Raw genomic sequence first — 21,026 nt, 5'->3', positions numbered from 1 at the left:
ATTCTGGAAAATGATATGGTGTTTTTTATGATTTTCAACCAGTTTGTTATGCAAACTTACATTGAGTTAGTTGATGCCAAGAAATCAACAACAGAACATATCTTTAATCTTGAAATTGATGAAACATCTTGGGTGAGCAAGAAACAAAAGACTCTTGCTCTGTCTTAGACAGAAGCAACGTAGAATGCTATTGTTTTGGCTGCACGTGAGACAGGTTGGCTGAGGATGTTGACTGATTAATAGTTTCAGATCTATGCTGGAACAAACATTGTTTACCCAAGGAAGGCACCTTTGGATTGTCAGCATTTCAAAAAGAATTCTGACAGACGGCCATCTCAAGGCTTCAAGCCTATCGGTATAGAGTGTCCATTGTGTTGCCCATTGCGTTTGAATGATGAGGAAACAACAAACCATCTCCTCCTAAATTATTCTTATGCTGTTCAACACTAGGACTGAGAGTACAACCAACTAGAGTGGCTCAGCACACTTCCAAATTGCATAAGAAACCTATTCAAATGTGCCTGAGAATCAAAACGAAATCAACTTTCAAAAGATTAAGGACAACTTGCCCATCCATAACAAGGGAAAGTGAGCGTGGTGGTAAAGGTTTCTGGGACGGGCGGACAAAGGACCTAAGTTTATGGACAGCAGGGCGCAATGGCAAGGCAGCAGGGGAGAGGTGCAAATACATATTGTACTTGAAAAATTAGTTACAAAAAGATGTATAAGAATTACAAATGAAACTTTGCCATACTAAGTAAACAACTTGCAAAATTTACGTTACAGTAAACAACATAATACTTACACAACATAAACCTGACCTCCCCAGCCGCTTAAACAATCACGGTCCACGGATGATAATAAAGCCTGTGAAACTGTCTCAAATAACTCCTCCGGTTCCTAATATTGAAGATAACAGCCTCAATAATCTTGGCATCAATATATAGATAACTGTAATCTTAGATATTTGAAAATTAATTTTAAGTAAAAAAGTTCAATCTTTTGGCATGTATCATTCAACTAAGTATTTTATAAAAACACAAACCATGTCGGGCTTGTACATAGACTCGCATGCACCATAAAGTGACTCTGCAGCAGTACCAGCAACAACAAAATCCTTTGCTAGTTCCCTTTAAGCAATAATAGCAACGAGATCAGAAAAATGCATTAAAACTGTGGCAACAAATTTTCAACCAAACGTGAGAATACAATGCTTTCCTCATCTGATGCATGTTAACCCAAACAAGTTCGCCATAGTAAAAGAAAGTGAGGCAGAAATAGTCAGATAATATCAACCATCTTGTAAAGTGCTGATAATACTGTTAAGAGTAAATGTATGAGGTTTTGAAAACGTCATGTCCAGCTAAGTTCATAGTAAAAAATCTACTTTGATTAAAACAATATTACCTTGAGCATAAGATGACACATGCAAATTTATTGTGATTCAATAAGAATTATCAACTCAAAGCTATAACATGAAGATATTGAAGCTGAGATATTTAACACCATCCAGGATTTCTTTTCTAATACCAAAAACAATTTATTTCTCCCTATACCTTCCTGAAATCCAAGATATTAATTTATAACCCATCCCAATTATTTACCAAAAGAGGTTAACAAGACTCAAGTAAATGGTAAAAGATGAGTGCTCCTTGTTATATCACAGACCAAGCCAAACACCAATTTGGTGTATGACACCTTTTGTAGAAATCCACAAAGAGATTTCTTTCCAATTACCTTATTAAAGTTCAAATTTGTAGTCATTAGACAGAGGTAACAGCCTGCAAGAGTGCATCCAAAAGGGCATAGCTCATTAAGCCCAAAGAAATCTCAATCAAACTCCTTAAATAAGAAATCTGAAATACCAAAATAACTACATTAAAGAAAAAAGACAGCTACTCTTATTTTCTAATCCAAGTATAGTACACTTTAACAAGGAATTGTACAAGAATGTCCTCTATTGAATAACTTGCACTAATGTTTCTTTAGGAAAGATTCTCGTACAATGGAATGTTTCCACAAATAGCTGAGGTGACCTATGAGGAATCACTCCTAGCACCCAAGGTTGATGATGTCCCCATGTAGATCTCATCCTCCTCCAAAGATTTTGGTGATTCTCTATCCACTTCTTGCACTACACTAACAAAGATGCCTGACCCTTCTTTGTGAGGTCACCAAGTTCAAGCATAGATCTCTCCGTGGTGGTCCTAGATATACCAAACTGATTATTTCTTCTTTCCAACTCATTACAAGACATTAAGAACCCTTTGGATACTATCGATTCATGTTAAGATAGCTCATGCTTGCAATCCACTACAGCTAAGTCTCCTCAGCACCCTGGTTCTGACTCTAGTGGTCATGGCTCTATCTCTTCTTGTTGCTCAATGTTCAGGACCCTCTCACACCCTCCTTTCACAGATCTTACTAGCAAGCCCAGATTACTAGTTTTTTCTCCTACCACCAACAGTTATTCGGTTTGAATGTTAGGAGAGGTTCTATGCAGAATCAACTATCTCCTAGGATTGTCCAGCCTGCCTCCCTTTGCACTGAGCTTTCCCCAACAAGCATTCTCAGACTCCGCATTGGTACTCCTATAGTGATCGATAATAATATTGTTAGTTCCCCCAACGCATCCTTCAACACTGACACTTGGGGATTTGGTTTCCCGCCTGGGTGGTCTTCATCTCTTTCTGCTGCTTTGCAGGTTCTCACACTCCCTCTGCCATTTCTGGCTTTTCTTGCCTTTTCATTTTTTGCTTTCTGTCTAAGGCCCCTTTTCCTCCTAGACTTTTGTTCTGGTACTCACCATACATTTCAGTCCCTCTTATTGTTTTTGGTCATTTGTGGTCATTAATGAAATGTCTTTCTTTCTTTTTTTTCTCATTTTGAATCCTAAATACAACCCAATTCAATGGTCAAGTAGTATGATCAAGAGGTTGATGCCTAACAGATCTGTGATTGTCAACAAGAGCAGTAGCCAGTCCCTATTTTCCTCCTTCCAGTGCCAATAATAGGATGAGAGGTGGTATTTAAAGTAGTTGTACTCAGATGACTCTGCAGTGGACTATAACCAAGACAAAAGTAAACAACTTCATGATGTATAATGTTAATCCTTTTTTATTGGTGTGTCTAGAAAAGGAATATATAGATCTGTATTGGATTTGATAATGTAGTAAATATCACCCATTCAAGGGATAGCAGACAAGAGAAACAAGGAAGAGGAATTAAGATGGCAGGCCCCTAGCAATGAGGCAGTATTGAATTTTGATAGCACATCTATAGAAAATCCTGGTCCAGAGTGTGTGGGATATGTTTTAAGAAACTCCAGATGTGATTTTGTGTTAGGAGGCTCACAATTCTTGGGCATCGCAATTATTAGGTATTAAGGCTACATATAGCTTACAAAAGTGGAACTAAAGGAGAGTCCTAGATTGTGGTCAATGCGGTTAATGAAGGCCATTGACCTAGTTGGCAATTCAAAGCTACATTAGAAGAAATATTGGAGTGATAGTCTAAATTTGTATATATGAAAATGTTGCATTGTTGTAGGGTTCAAACTTCAAAATAAAGCTGCGGATTATTTGGAGAATCAAAGAGTCTTAGAAATCCATTTATCTTCGGTGAAGAGTACATGACTAGGAAGTGTACATGTTTTAAATGGGCATAAGGGTGATAATAATGAATGGTTAAGGGCTTTCATATGGTGAGAATTATATAGCCTTTGAGAAGGCCCTCTTGCACCAAAAATTGCATCAAAAATTGCAACTTGTAGGTTTAAGTCCAGACATCATAAGGAAAGATGGCATATCTTTGGGTTTGCTGCTTGTGTGTGTGTGTGTGTGTGTTTGGCTCTGGTTGGGAGAGTTTGAAGCTGTTGTCATTTTATTGGGGGAATGTGAAGGCTGTGTTTCTAAAATAGTGCGTGGTGAATCCTCTCATGATCCTCTGCATCTGGGCCTGGTCTCTGGCCATTGCTTAAAGTGCATTTTCAACTATGAGAGAGCAGGTAATTTGAGGATGTTTAAAACAATTCTCAGGGTCGATGGGCTTGCAGATAATGGTATATTACTATATTGCATAACAGAAGCCCAAACTATAAAATGCTTGGACGAACCTCACTTGTAAATCTCGTGTCATTTTTACTTAATGTAATCTACAAATATCCTTTTCCTGTCCACTTCAAATACAAACATCCTTGTTTAATGCTCTGGCTTGGATGAAAAATTTTGAAGTGATATTACTCAATAAAGAAGATTATATTTTTAAAGCATCTGCTGAATAGCTATAACAGGGTTCAATGTTATAGTAAGTATTTAGCTCAGCTTTCTATATATGCCTCTTTTAGGACATCATCTACAAAAAGAAAGAACAAATCAAACTACACTTCCAGAAAAAACAAGGTATAATGGTCCACTCAATTTTGATCAAATGAGCCTTGACCTAGTCAAAAAATATTTCTATCTCAACTTTCTTATGTATCTCTATTAAGTAATCCAAAGAACAACTCTAAAAACTACTGTATAAAGAAATCCTGTCAACGTTGACCTTATAAGCCTATACCACATCAAACAATTGAGCTTTGACCCCACCTTGTCCCCAAACATAAGAGCAACCCTGGGTTCATTTTTCACGAAGTATGAAACATGAACATGAGAGCATGTCCTAATCCTAGATATGTTAAGAGTTCTCTATTTGGTGACGGTGAAAGCTGGGTGTTAGGAGGACACTATAAACACTTGTACATGCAAAGCAATAAGTATAACACATTACATCCTAACATATTATCTTGCTTGTTCGACCTTTTTTAAATGTAACATTATTCAATAATTAATTCCATTATGAATGAATAAAGTGCAAAATACAGCTTCCACAACAGTCACGTGATCTTTATACAAAAAAAAAAACATACTTAGCTCCAATAGAATCCATTGTGCAGATAAATGGTTTGTTGTCATCTCCTAATCCAGCTATCACTGGTTGACAAAAGTATGGCCCAAACCTAAGAAAAGCAAACGATTCTAATTAGCTTTTCCAAAATGAAAACTCACCAGAAATATTTTAATTCACTTGTGATACAAAATCTCAACCAATCTGTTATGAGCAAATATGCAAAAGCAAAATGGCACAGCCTCAAATTACTCTTTGGCATACGATCCATAGCATATATTCATACAAAATTCCATCCCATTTTTCGATAACCATGTTTACAATATAAATTTATCTTTGGGATTAAGATCCAGAGTACCATAAACCTGTGTTTCCATGCACACATACTCATGCACACAGGCACACAAGTGTGTGTAACAAATAGAGAACAAACCAAAGCACATGTGTGGTTCTCTGTTACATCAAATGCTCTTAAATGAACAGGACAGCTAGGTGAGAAATGATTAGATACAACTGCAATATCATCCCATGCAAGATATCAAATTTAATCATGTTAAAAGATAGACTTTGACGATAGACAAACAGCGAATGGTAAAAGATAACCATCACCATAAGTTTAGAACTGATGTATTCTAACCAAATATGCCGTGCCTTGCCTGTAACACCACTAGTTTCATCAATTTTAATTACATTCTATATTACACCACAGATTACCATATAACAACATGTACGATCTGTGTTGCACATCATAATGTTTAATTATACGATTTCAATTATAGAATATATGCTCTTGAAAATTGAAACACTTAAATGACATTTTTCCCAAATGTTCATGAACCTACTATAACATTTTACAGCAACGTGCATGACTGATTCATCCGATAGAAAACAGTTGCTCAAATGCTTAGAAGTATTTTAATTTAAAGTACTTGAACTTATATTGTCAGTTGTTTACAATCTGTAGATAATTTGATGTATTTTTTGGCTGGTTAACATCACAGGTACTCTTGCCAAGACTGGTCAAGATCCCAAGTGCATCTACCTCCTTGAGGGCGAATGAATCAACAAAGCACAATGAGAAGGACAGTTACAAAAAGCATAGTCACATAAAATATATCAGCAAAATTAGATTATTCACATCAAGAGGATTCAAACTACATTTAAAGCGCAACAGTCTTTTCTACCAGGGAAAGTTTGGCCCCTAAATTTGCTCATTAATAGTACATGAATAAAAAGGCAAATAAGTTATCATATAAGGTGGGAGGCAAGTGACTAGTCAACAGGATACATAGATGGTACAAGTTTAATCAGGAATCATCACAAAAAAGATAAAATCATCCATAAGCGATCATTTACACATGAACTAAAAAGGTACGTTGAGGATCTTGCTAAAGAACTAAAGAAAGGTCCAATCGGTAACAGCTGTAACATGAATAAATTTCATTTTGCTTTACACTGTAAGTTGCAACCACTAAAGAAGAGATCTTCGTGACACCGTGATTGTCGTTTCCATCCAGGAAAATATCCCTTGGGAAGTATATATGAAGTTGGAAGAAGAAAATGACATGCAATTACAGACAATATTATTGGAAATGAAAAATTTCCCCCAAAATCATTCAAAACATCAATTACTGTGGAAGGAGAGAGACAGAAAAAAGAAGCAAGAAATGGGGACAATGTAATACAATCCTACTCCATTTTTTCCAAGTTTAAACACTTCAAAAAATTTCCATTATGAATGGTACTTTTATATGGCAGATTTTGTATCACTAGTCTATGAAGGGTGGATAAAGTTTTTACCATCTTTACTCATTTTAATTTTCTGCATTCTTTTGGCCTACATTTTTATTACTTCCTACTTGTTTTCCTTTTTTTAGGCCACTGCTATGCAGATGCTTCAATGCCTAAATAGAATAATGGAAATAACTGCCACAGCAGGTTGAATATAAGAGTAAGTGAAGACTCCCCTGCCCTCAACCTACGTAGACTCATTCCTGAATAGATTGGTAATTTCTGACTTGATTGTTGCACTGCCGTATCTTGAAATAAAACATGAAAAACTTCATAGGCAAAAATTTAGATATATAAGTCTCAATCCCCTTGTCCAGAAAATAGCAAAAGCTTAGTTTATCAAGTAAATATCTAATGCCTGACATGTAGTATAAAGATACAAGGTATGGATCCCTTAATCCATCCTAATTAGTGCTTAAAAGCTTCATAGTAAATGATGGGAAGCAATAAGCATCTGCCACATTGGCATGGCATACCCTTGGGAGAAAATACATTCCATACTAAAACTAATTGATTTAATTGCATAAAGTAATGAAAAGCAAGTTAAAAAGTTCAATGAGAATGACCAAAAAAGCCCATTCTATTGTACCACTGCTTCTGAATGTCAATATTCATTTTCATGACAGACAAGTAGTTCCAAATCATTCAAATCCCACGAACTTAAATACTCATAAAATGATTGAGCCTAACAAAATACCATGGTGAACTGTGCCGGGATTTTCATTGGTAGTCGCAAGCCTCATACCAAAGCCATGCTCTGACACCTAGCTCTCTAGACCAATTTGTCAGAATAAGCTGTGTATTTTCTTTCCGTGAATATGAAACATAGAGAAAGGTCTATCCCCACTGCACAATATTTTTTCTTCAATGAGAAAGACTAAAAATCTACCTATTGCAGACTTTGTTCTCATTGCATTTAATCTGCCTTTGACTCTCTGTTCATGTCCTTTTAGGATCTGTTATAATCTTCCCAGACTTTGAGCATTTCACTCTCGTATGGGGAGACATGAGAACGTTAAAAGGTAACAACAGAATCACAATCAGAATATTATGAGCAATATTTAAACAGGAAAACAGCAGTGGGAGTGAGGATGGGGGGCAGGGGCAGGATTGCATATCTGTAGAATATAGGAACTTTGTTTTGTTTTTCCCTCATACATGCATTTTACACTAATCCAAGTGGAATATGGGCTTATCTTAGAATATAAACTAGTCTATTCATGATAAGATAACAAAAAATTTAGAGCCAAGCTGTTGCAAACATAAAAGATATTGTTAGTTTTTTTAATGTTTTGCTTGGCTGCTGTTCTCCTCCAGCCAGGTGCAAGAAACCAGTTTTTAGTTTTTTGTATTTTTGTCCTCCAGCTAGGTGTTGAAAACAGAGCTTTAAGTTTAGTTTTAGTTTTGTATTGTTTCTCTCTCTGTTTTTAGCTATACACTGAACTCTTCTAGTTTTCTGTCCTTTTTTATATTTAGAGGAATTCTAAATTCATGAAGATAAGCTGTTTTTTATTTCTACAATAAAGTGCTCATCTTCTATTTAATTTAGCTTTTTGTTCTAGTTTTTTATAAAAGCCTTTTCTACTAAATGTGGCACTTCAACCGAGTTAGATGTCTGTAAAGCTCAAAAGGTTCTCTTAGTCTATAATGAAGCAAATCATCCTAGATTTTGGCAAAGGATCATTTGATCCCTCACATAGCAGAGAAGACAACAAAGGAAATGTAACAAAGTGTGAAGGTTTCTCACAAGATGCCACTAAAGAGAAAACTAAATGCCACACGAGTATCTTATGAAGATCACTGAGCTTCATGACCAAGCTGTCGTAATCAGGGTTAAAAGTGGATGATGATGAGTGAGTGCAATTGTTATAAATGGGTTCTCTTCATTCTGGGACACATTCAATCAAAGCATCGACACTTACAAGAAGCTTCTCACTTTTGAGCAGCTATGAGATGATACTATCCAAGATGAAACAGACCAGATATTATTTCTGCTAAAACAGAAGAGAATCAAAATTAGATCCTTGTGGAAAGATGAGGAAAGGTGGTAAAAAAGGAACAACCAGTAAGGGAAAAGGAAAAGAGAACTCAAATTCTTCTCAAAAGGGGAAAATTCAAGAACGACTTGACCCATATCAAGTGTTTCAATGCCAAACAAGTGGCCACTATGCTTCTCAATGTCCCTACGAAGAAGAACAAGGACACGTAAGAACAGAAAAAGTAGTTTGCAAGGAGTACAAAAACTTCAACAATGAATAAAATGGTGCAGAGTCCACAGGGAACCAGTGACTTACCTAACCCACAACCCACAATCCTTTCCAAAACTCCTTTCCTCACCCAACCACCCTCCAATCTCCTTATTACAACCTCTCAAATGGCCAACTTAAACTTCCTCCCATTGATCACAATCCTTGATCTATGAGACTCCAACCTTCCAAACACACTTGGGATGGACTAGGGACCCTTTTCCACCATCCTATGACCCTAAGAAACCAAACCAACTCAATTCCAACACTAATTTGTGACAGACACACTCCCAAGGGTGATTTACCCAATTAGGACCTAATTTGGCTAACAGCCCTAGGTTTCCGGTTTTCCTCCCTTAACTCCCAATCTTCCCAAACAACCTAAGCAACAAATTGCAGTTTTGAGTACCCTTTTGGGGCTTACATAGCATATGTCGAAATGGGGTTCTGTTCCTACAAACCAGGGTCAACAACATTGACTGTCCTATTACGCCTAATGTGGCAATTAGGCCACTTTTACAAAGCAACTACGCTAGATTGGATTGATCCTCCTGATCCAATGGTTGTTTTGGGTCTGCACACATCCCTAAACACCAAATCCACCGTTTCTTGGCCTAGTCCATCCACATACCCTTCCTTCCAACTTGTTTTCCATTCACCCGGAACCAGTCACATGAGGATGCCTGTTTCTTCAATGGCCATTCCTCCTTCCTCCAGCACTTTCCTTGCCAAAATCCTCCAGAATCCTATGATACACACATGTCCCTGACTTCCCATCAAAGGCCATGAGATTCCATGGATGGAAAGTCAGGATAAAGCCATGTGAAGCCAAAACCCTAGGTAGGCGAGGGTTTCTGACCTGCTTCTACAAAATTGGATGGATCTCACAGAATTTATCACCACGTTGCAACAAACCAGAAGCAAATGGAAGCTAACTCACTATGCTACTCACACAAATGCATTACACTCCTTGATCAATCCGTACAATCAGGTTATGAGGGTAAGAACAGAGAGAATGACAGGAAATCTGGTTTATTTGCTTTCATTCACATTCCAAACTTCACCACAATACCAACAACCAACATCAACCCCTCCTCCTCGACCATCAAAGACATATATGGTCATTCACAACTGCCATCCAACCAAAATTCAAACTAAGTGACCATTGGAGGCAAGTTGTTTGCCCAATTACATGTTGTCACCCTAATGACAACTTTGACAACATTAGCAACTTTTACATTTGGGCACCAAACCAATTACATGGATGCCTTCCAATGATGAATGACATGTAAAATTATCCTAAAGGACCTACCCAATCCATCCTAAACATCCTACTGACCCTTTGACCAGATTTGACCATGATGGCTTATACATGCCAATCAGGGTCAATGGTCTTACAAATGGGTCCAAAGCAATCCTAATCAACACAAAATGGTCCTATGGACCTTATTATATTGAGGATGACTCATGAACCATCATGAGGCCCTCTGAGCCTTCCATATTCTGGCATGCTGTCTAGGTGCTCCTGCACCATAAAATTTCAACCAAGCTTACAATAACTCTCTCTATGGTGTCACCTCTATCCACTAACACTATTTCCAGTGTAGGATGCTATGCAAAAGTGAAGCATCAAAACATATAGCCTTAATTAAAAAGGCTTACAGCGAATTTCAAAAGCAGAAGACAAATATACAGGTGGAGTTCAGTAATGATACTGCATATCCTACAGGATCTGTTTCCTTCCACGTACTTTCAGTTGATGTTATTGAATGCCATAATGTCCTATATACATTACTAGTTTAACTAAGAAGTTTAAGAAACTACTTTTCATTTCAATCATGACAGATCTTAGGTGCATGGCTGACTTCGAAGATCAGCGTGTCATTACAAGATATCACAACCAAGATCCTAGTCAAGTATTAGCCAAAGGCATGCAAAAGGGTGGTGTTTTTGGTCGATTGTTAATTTGGTTGCACATGGAGCCTTAGTACATGACAGTAAACAAATTGTGCAAGATTTGACACAAAAGGTTTGGTCACTTGCACTTTGGAGCATTATCTATCTTGAAAAACATGTTGAAGCCTTGAAGGGATTGTGACGATTGTCAAACTACAAGATAGAGAAAACGTGAAAGTAAAGGGTTATGCACCTAGCAAGGGTGCCAAGACTGTTTTCCCTAGCAATGAGCACAGATCAGGAGGAATTATTAATCTTATCCATTCAGAAGTATGTAAACCTATTTCAGCCACTTCCTTGATAGGAAACATCCACTATGCTTTATTTACTAATGATTCCTCAAGGAAAAACTAGATGTATTTCATGAAGACCAACAACAAGGTCTTTTAGAGCTTCCAGAGTTCAAAGCTCTTGTGAAGAATAAGACAAGGATGAAGACTAAGATTTTGAGGTCTATGGAGGCAAGTATGCCTTCAAGGACTTTGATGCCTTCTGCTTAAAAAGTTATTTTATTTAACTTTAGAACTATTTTATTTACTACATATATTCAGGGACACAAATTTAATTTTTAGTTAAGAATTATTTTATTTTATCTACATTGTTTATTTTATTTTTATTTGAAGAGCTATTTTTATTTTATTTAAGAATTTTCTTATTTTACATACTCAATAGTTATTTGATTTTTCATTTTAAATTTTTTTTTGTTCGAGGAAACTCAGGTTTTTAGCCTGGTCTGAGCCCAAAGAAACCAATTACAGATGATCTCTTCCCACTTTAACTGTTCGAAGCCACATTTGAGGGGCCATCAGTCCCCATTAACACACATTTCACTTGTTCAAACACACAAGCACAACGGCCCAGCGAAGGCCCACAGTCTGCAAGCACAACTGCCCAGTGAAGGCACATATCCTGCAAGCACATCAGTCGAGTGAAGGCACAAGGCCTGTGAGCTCAATGGCCCAGCCGGAGTTTGAACCTTGGTGGCCGCCTCATCAATGAAATGACTTTAGTACGGCACTAAGCCTCAATTGGCAATTTTTCATTTTAATTTATGTTATCTACTTACGGGTTATTTTATTTTAATTTAGAACTGTTTAAGAATTATTTTATTTTACTTACATTTTTTACTTTAGTTTTTATTTAAAGAGCTATTTTTATTTATTTAAAAAAATTTACTTAAGAATTATTTAAGTTTTAGAAACATTTTTTAAATATATGTCCATTGTATTTTGGTTTTTATTGTTATTTTTTTACTTAGAGTTAATTTTTTTTTTTTATCAATAAGAGTTAATTTATTTTACTTTGGAACTATCTAAAATTATTTTATCATTTGTTTACATTGTTTACTTTATTTTTATTTCAAGGCCTATTTTTATTTACTTAATGTGAAAATCAGATTCACTGGTAAAATATCTTAGTTCATATTAACTGGTAAAGATTACAATTTATAGAAATACAAAACCTGTAGAAATTAATGATATTACCTACCTCTATCTACCTAATACTGTAGATACATTAATGAAATCTAACAACCTAGGTTGACCATTAACAATATAAGAAATTATTATTCTAACACCCTCCATTAATGGTCAATCTATCAAAAACACCAAGTTGCCCCTTGAATTTTACAAATTTATCCGGACTCAGAGACTTGGTGAGAATATCTGCAGTTTGATCCACTATCGGAACATATTGCAACTGAACTGATCCGTCTTCTACCAGCTTGCAGATGTAGTGACAATGAAGTTCGACATGCTTGGTACATTCATGGAAGACTGGATTTTTGGCCAGTTTGAGCACCCCTTGATTATCAGTATACAAGGGAGAAGGACCTCTCTGTGGCATCTGCATGTCAAAGAGCATCCTTCGGAGCCAAACTGCCTCACATGTGGCCTTGACTGTTCCCCGGTATTTGGCCTCGGTCGAGGAAAGAGCCACGACCTGTTGCTTCTTGCTGCTCCAAGTGACGGCACCAATACCCAAACTAAATACGTACCCAGATGTGGATTTTCTGTCATCCATCGATCCTGCCCAATCTGAGTCGGTCTAGATCGTTGCACCTTGTATACAGAATGTCATAGTCTGAAGTGCCTTTCACATATTGTAACACTCGCTTCGCTGCAATCCAATGAAGCGAGAGATGTAGCTGACAGCGAAACTGATGTCAGGTCTAGTGGCAGTGAGATAGATGAGGCTGCCTACTAGCTGTCTGAATTTTGTTTCATCTACTGCAGGTGAATCAAACTTGGCTGATAACTTCAGCCCTTTCTCCATAGGTGTGGAAGCAGGTTTACAATCCTGCATTCGAAACTTATCCAGCAAACTGTGGGCATACTTGGACTGTGAAATAAAGATATTGTCATCAATCTGCCACACTTCGACACCTAAGCAATAATGGAGAAGCCCCAAATCTATCATGTCAAAAGATTGGCACAAGTCCTGTTTGATTGCGGCGGCAATCAAATGTGCTGAATTTCCAGTAATGATCAAGTCATCCACGTAGACAACAAGAAAAAGGATCTCGTCACTGAAAAGTTTGACGTACAGATTAGTGTCAGAGGGACTGCGTTGAAAACCATGTTCAACCAAATACTGATCAATCTTGAAGTACCAAGCTCGAGGGGCTTGCTTCAGGGCATAGAGGGCTTTTATCAATCTACAAACCTGATGTTCCTTACCAAGAACCTTGAAGCCAGGAGGTTGAGTCATATAAACTTCTTCGTGCAACTTACCATTGAGGAATGCACTCTTAACGTCCATCTGGTGAAGTTTCCATCCAAACTGAGTTGCAATGGCGAGAAGAAGACGAATGGTACTCATCTTAGCAGTAGGAGCAAAAATCTCCTTGTAGTCAATGCCCTCCCGTTGTGTAAAGCCCCAAGCAACCAATCTGGCCTTGTACTTATCTAAAGTACCATTTGCATGATACTTGACTTTGTAAACCCATTTACAGCTGATAGGTTTCTTCCCAAGAGGCAAATCAGAAAGAACCCAAGTGTTATTCTTCAGAAGACTATGGCATTCTGTCTCCATAGCCTTTTCCCACTTAGGAATGCCTTTAGCCTCGGAATATGTTTGGGGCTCATGGATGCTGTGAATGTTGGCCATAAATGCAAAGTTGACTGTATTTTGTTGCTTTCTCTTTCTGCGAGCGGATCTACCCTCAATAAGCTCATCATCGTGAAGATCTCCGTTAGTCTTGGCTCACCACTTAGGCCTGAGGGTAGAAGTACCAACATCTGGCATTGGAGGAACAACATCCCCTGGAGTTGTTGGAACAAAGTCATCTGGATGCGAATCCTGTGAAAAATCAGGTGGTGCTGGATCAGTAGATTCCTCATCTTCAGAGTCAGAATGCTCTGAAGCCCTCCCATTATGAGAACCAAGAGGAAGACGAACACCAACATCAGGAGTCTGCATAGTTGGAGTCGCAGGACTAGGAGTAGTAGGAGGCATGAATGGACCAGTAGTCTCATCAACCACAGCATCACGACTGAAAATAAGACGAACTGTCTCCACATCAATCAACCTGTAGGCCTTGTGGTTGTTGTTGTAACCAGTACACATAAGCGTTTGGCTCTTTGAATCTAGCTTAGCACGTTTGGCGTCTAGAATCCATACATGAGCAGTAGAACCGAAGACTTTCAAATGGCCCCTTTAGGCTTGCGTCCTGACCAGACTTCTTCAGGAGTCATCTTCTTGACGACATGTGTAGGTGACCGATTCAGAAGGTAGACTGCAATGTAAACTGCTTCAGCCCAGTATTTCTTAGGAACATTTCGATGCTCTATCATAGAACGAGCCATTTCAGCAATGGTGCGATTCCAGCGTTCAACTACACCATTCTGTTGAGGGGTGTATGGTGTGGTGAGTTGGCATTTAATGCCACGTGTAGCACAAAATGTAGAGAAGTCATTGGAACAAAACTCCCCCCCATTATCTGACCTTAGAGTGACAATCTGAGAACCGGATTCTTTCTCAGCTAAGGCCTTAAACTGCTGAAATGTACTGAACATGTCTAACTTTTTTTTAGTAAATACACCCACATTTTACAACTGAAATCGTCAACAAATAACAAGAAGTACCTACAACCAGTAACAAATGGAGTGTTCATTGGCCCACATACATCAGCATGAACCCTCATTCCACGGGGACACGACGTCCCCCGCCGTCCCGCCACTGCCACCCAAGCGCCGCCGGGACGCGGGGACGTCCCCGCGTCTCCCAGGGAGACGGGGAGACGTGGAGACGTCTCCTTGGGAGACGTCTGGGTGTCTCCCAAAGAGACATGGAGACGCCTCCACGTCTCCTTGGGAGACGTTTGGGCGTCTCCCCGTCCTTCGAGAGACGTGCAGATGTCTCTCCAAGGACGGGGAGACGCCCAGACGTCTCCTGTCGCCCCCGCGTATATGCAATATTTAATATTAAAATTTAAAAAAAAAAGTGACTTTTTAAGTTTTTTGAGGGTTAAGGGGTAACTCTAATTGGACGTGGGGCCAAAAGAAAAATAACACCCAACGCCTTTAGAAAATAATAAAAGTATTTTTGGCCTCGCGGGGCGCTGCCCCTCGACCCCGCCCTGTATCGCAACAGGGAACGCGCAAGGGGCGCTGCCCCCAAACCCCCATTGAAAAATATAGGGGGAAACCGCGCCGATAGAAGTAGGGAAAATCTAACCTCCGAGTCTGATTAGGCTCCATATAACAACACAACTTAGAAATCTTGGTATTTAGATTTAGTATTTCAAATTTCCTATAGTCTCATTTGAAATATAATTCTTACACTGTAATACTGTCATACATCTTTTCAAAACTAGTTTTTCAAGTACTATATGTATATGTATAACTATATCAGCACCACCACCCCGCCACCCCCCCGCCGCCGTCCCCAAACTTAGGCCCTTGGTCCCCTTGTCCCGGAAACACGTCCCCCCGTCCCCAACGCCCGTGGAACACTGGCATGAACCAATTGAAGGACCTTGGAGACTCACCAAGAATCACCATCCGAGAATGGTGTCCGATGCTGCTTCCCAGCTTGGCAGGCTGCACAAACTCCATGATTTTGAGCAGAGTTCCCAAACTCGCCGCGAGTCAGGCGAGTTCGCCGAGTTGGCGAGTCAAACCAAGCTCGGCGAGTTTTGCTGACTCGGGACTCGGACTCGGTGAGTTTGTATAAGTGACATTTCCTTATGTCTTTTCTCTCTCTTATACTTTAAGTTATATTCCATATATATTGTCAGGATGTTTGAGAGTGGTTTCGGACCTCCATGAGTTATAATGCAAAATCTAGTTTTTGGAGGATCCTTCAAATTTCCAGACTTAGTCAAATTTCAAGCCATTTCAGGATCAGGATGACATTCCAGTCTTTTAAGGCGATTTCACTCTGACCTTAATGTAAGGGACAGGACCTAGAAGGACACTATGCATTCAACCAAGGTTTGATTTAGCAACTTGAAGCGTGACCAGATAGTACACAAAAACACTAGGAATGATCTAAATAACCCCTAATCACTCAACTGACCTAACCTCCTTCACTCCACCTTGAGGAGATCCACCTGATTTGATGACCTTTGAGAAACTCAATCCCTTCAATGCAAAGGCTACGACACTAAAACGACCAACAACAAAACTAAAAGAGCTAACCCTAGAAAGCAAAAAGTGGGGGTCTTCATTTGCAATGGGGCAATGTGTGAGTACCTCACAACAAGGATGTTTCTTAAAATTTTGAAAAAAGGGGGTGAGTTGGGGACATTTCCTACCTGTCCCCACATCCCAAAAAATCCCCCCATGGGGCACAAGGTTATTTTTGGCAAGGGACATGTCTCTGAGGAGCATATTTTCAAACCCTTCTAGCCTCGCAATTCCCCCTTCCATCCAACATATATATAGCCTAAAAAATAAGAGGTCCAAGAAAGACCAAGGTCAACTATAGTCCCAAGGTAAAACCTAAGTTCAACAAGCACACTATTTAATGCTACCATACACAAGCACTTCTTACAGTTTCCAAGTGAAGATATTCATGATGTCTCATGTTGGTGCTCCCAAAATTTCAATTTGGCCAAAGAAAATACTAAACAGAAGCCCCAAACAAGTAGATACTCTATCAGCGTGCCTTTCATGGCATAACAAGCTAGCACACATTATAATTGGGCTATATTCAATAATGGGTGCATGAAACAAGTTTTAAATTGTTAAAAATCTCTTAATTTCAAGGGTTTTTTTATTTTGCCGAGTCATTGCCGAGTCGTTGCCGAGTCACGAGTCGAGTCGACCTTGCCGAGTCCGAGCCGAGTCTGAGTCTGAGTCTGGGAACTTTGATTTTGAGGTTGGATCTTAAGTAGACCAACAACCAAACCCTCCCGATATAACTGAGAGAGATAGTGCACGTTTAAGTGCCCATGACGTTGATGCCAAAGTGTTTTGATGGATGTACTCCTAGCAAGCAAAGCATGCTCTTGAGAATCATCGGAATCAGCAAGTCTATACAAACCATGATCTTCAAGTCCCATAGTGATTATAGTACGAATCTCCCTATCAACGATGTTGCAGATGGACGAACTGAAGACAACATCTAATTGAGGAGAATGCCTCATGATCTGACTGACGGAGAGGAGATTATGTTCCATGCCTGGAACATAGTAGACATCAATAAAAATTAAATTGCTACCTCCTGAGTTTATCTAGACAGTGCCCTTACCATCAACTGTGTACCCTTCTCCTCCTCAGAAGATTACTGAATCTAAGAAGGGTTAAAATTTCGTGAACCAATCCTGACGATGAGTATAATGTCATGACGCTCCTAAATTGATATACCAGGCAGAAGAGTGTACTGGATCTGTTGTTTGCTTAGCCATAAAAGCATAGAATGCAAATTCTTTCTGCTTTGAGTGTTTTGCGACATTTGCCTTCTGTTGAGACCCTCCCTACTTCTTCTATTCAGAAGCCAAACGAATTTGACACTCGGCCTTCATGTGACCAAACTTGTGACAATAATTGCACTGAGCATTCTTCTTCTTGCTGTCCTGAGAAGAACCAGAGCCTTTCGGCTGAGAAGATTGAGCTTTCCCTTTGTTCTTAGCAGAAGATTTGCCAAAGAACACTTGCTCGGTGGAGGGAGAACTAGTACTGTTGTCGCCACCGATCTTGCTGTAAAAGCTTGTTACAAAGATCGGAAAACTTCAAATCGACGTCAGTGGAAGTGATATTGAGTATTTTGATGAAATGCTCATACAAGCGTGGGAGACTCTTCAGAGTAATGACCACCATATCTTCTTCCTCCATTTTTCGACCAATAGCTTCCAGTTGGTCACAAATATCCTTGATCTTTGTCAGATGCTCCTGAAGAGATGTTTTCTCATCCATCATGATCGTGAAGAGCATATTCTTAAGAAAGAATGCTCTGCTCTTGTCAGAGGTTTCATGAAGACTCTTCAAATGATCCCATATTTCCTTCGCAGTTTTGCCCCACGATCCGGTACCTGAGGTAGTTGCTCATCAGTAACAGAGAGTTTGATGTGCATGACGGCTTCCCGATTGCGCTCATACCATTTGTCCTGATCTTTTCCAGCATTGTCTGGACATTGAGACATGCCTAGAACAACCGCATCAAGACATCGGTACTCAAAAAACGTCAACATACGCTGCTTCCAAGTGTTGTAGTTGCGGCCATTGAACTTCTGGCTGCTTTCGAGCATAATGTTCGTCAGCGATGCCATCACGTACCCCAAGGTCGAACTGGAGAAGGCACGAATGCACAAAAATGAGAGGATGAAAAATAGAGGGTTTTTAGACACAAATTCTGCAAGTCAGATTTAGAGGCAGAAACTGAAACCCTAGCATGGTTTTCGAGGCAGAAATTTTTCGGAAGATCCGGAAAAATCTGATGACAACCCATTTCAGATCTCGAGAAACCTACAAAAATTCTGCAAATAAAAAAAATTCTGACTTGAAACGAAGGAGATAATCTCAAAACCCTAGCACAGTTTTCGAAGTAAAATTTTTGACTAACCCAAAAAAATCCGACGAAGACCCAGAAATCCTTGCAAAGAACCCAGAAAGAATCTGCAATCAGAATTAATTTTTGAAAATGAAGGGTCAAATCCGCGGGCTCAAAAAACGAGGCACAGAAAACGATGCACCCATAAAAATCTGACGACAGCCCAGTTGAGCTCTCGAAAAACCTACAACGATTCTGCAACTGGAAAAAAAATTCGCCTTGAAACAGAGGGTCAAAACCCTAGGCGAAGTTGTAGAAACCCTAGGCAAAAAAAAAAATCTGCAGACCCGGAAAAATCTGACGGTGACCCAGTTGAGGTTTTGAGGTTTCAAAAAACCCACCAAGAATCTACGATCAAAAAAAAATTCACCTTGAAACAAGGTGTCAAAACCCTAGGCCTTAAAGTTGCAAAAACCCTAGGTCGTTAAAAAACATGCAGATTTTCTGAAGAAAACAGGTTTTGTGCCCTAGCTTTGATACCATGTGAAAATCAGATTCACTGGTAAAATATCTTAGTTCATATTAACTGGTAAAGATTACAATTTATAGAAATACAAAACACTGTAGAAATTAAAGATATTACCTACCTTTATCTACCTAATACTGTAGATAAATTAATGAAATCTAACAACCTAAGTTGACCATTAACAATATAAGAAATTATTATTCTAACACCCTCCATTAATGGTCAATCTATCAAAAACACCAAGCTATATTATTTATGTAGAGCTATTTTATTTTACTTTAGAACTATTTAAGAACTATTTTATTTTGCTTACATTGTTTACTTTATTTTTATTTGAAGAGTTATTTTATTTTATTGTACTTATTTAAGAACTACAATATAGTTTCAGTTTTTTTAATATATGTCAGCTACATTTTAATAGTTATTTACATTTACACGATCCCAACACAAAACTCCATGATGCTGCTGTAGAACACCTCTCTACATAAGAGTCCTCCAAGGCTTACAAGGTCCATGCTTCATCACAAAAAAAAGATAGAAGTGAGCCAAGATGTGAAATTTGATGAGGATGCTTGGTCCTCTTAGTATTAGAAGCCTCCTATAGAGTTTGATGAAAGTGAACAAATTGCTAGCCCAAGTTCTGATCAACAAAATTGAAAATACAGCACTACCAACTGCAATTAAGCCAACTTCTAGTGCACGGCAGATACCTCATTACCACCAACTATATCCAAAAAGTCTAGATGGCTTACTCAAACATTGCGTGAGGCACAAGAACAAGAATCATACCCCTAAGAAGCTTCTGAGATATGTTGCTTTGATGACTTCCATCATTGATGCAAAACCTTCTAGTTTTGAAGAGGTAAATTTAGAGAAAGTGTTGCACGATGTCATGACAGAGAAGTAAAACTCCATCAGCTAAAACAACATTTTGGAAATTGTGCCAAGACCAGATCAAGAACCAGTGACTGACTGATTCTAGGTGGTTGAAAAAGGTGAAACATGCAGCAAATGGGAAGCATACAAAAGTGCATAGCTAGATCCACTGCACGATGTTTCTCTCAAAGAGAAAAGAGTTGATTACAACGAGACCCTTGCTCCAATTGCAAGATACATTTCTATCAGGGTACTTATGTCTCTTGCATCTTATTTCAGTTTGTCTTTATATCAAATGGATGTAAAAACAACTTTTTTGAATAGCAATATAGAGGAAGAAGTTATATAAATCAGCCTAGAAGGTTTGAAGTTCATATATACAGATTGAAGAAATTCTTGTATGGGTTTAAGCAAGAACCATGTGCTTGGTACTCACAGATTGATAAGTACTTTTTAAAGTTGGGCTTCACCAAAACTATTGCGAACCCTAATATTTACAAAAAAAATTGATAAATCTAATCTTTTAGTTTTAGTGTTGTATGTGAATAACTTCATTCTTACAAGTAGTAGTGTAACAATCAGAGTTGCATTAAGCTCTCTTCGAATATAGTGTTTCATAACTGCTCCAAGGATATAGACATTCAGTATTGTTTCCTTAGAGACAGAATTTAGAAGGAAGCAATAATTCTTCAGTATGTACCCTCAGATGGGCAGGTTGCAGATATTCTGAGTCTTCCTGACAAAGCCTCTGGCAAAAGGAAAGTTTGAAATATTGAGAGAAAAGTGTTTGATGGAGAACCCCTTTCTCA

The 21,026-nt window shown here is 38.6% G+C and overlaps 1 protein-coding gene across 1 annotated transcript in view; it reads right to left on the bottom strand.

Moving 5' to 3' along the window:
- LOC131027207 (proteasome subunit beta type-3) overlaps positions 1-21,026 on the bottom strand; it is a 37,809-nt gene that overhangs the window by 8,227 nt on the left and 8,556 nt on the right. The window contains exons 4-6 of the mRNA XM_057957211.2: positions 4,910-4,999; positions 1,046-1,130; positions 806-900 (exon numbers count right to left, since the gene is read on the bottom strand). Coding sequence (XP_057813194.1) covers positions 806-900; positions 1,046-1,130; positions 4,910-4,999 — 270 coding nt within the window. The remainder of the gene's footprint in view (positions 1-805; positions 901-1,045; positions 1,131-4,909; positions 5,000-21,026) is intronic.

Source organism: Cryptomeria japonica, chromosome 2 (assembly GCF_030272615.1).
Source record: "Cryptomeria japonica chromosome 2, Sugi_1.0, whole genome shotgun sequence".
Taxonomy (NCBI): Eukaryota; Viridiplantae; Streptophyta; class Pinopsida; order Cupressales; family Cupressaceae; genus Cryptomeria; species Cryptomeria japonica.
This window is presented reverse-complemented; position numbering and strand designations above follow the sequence as displayed.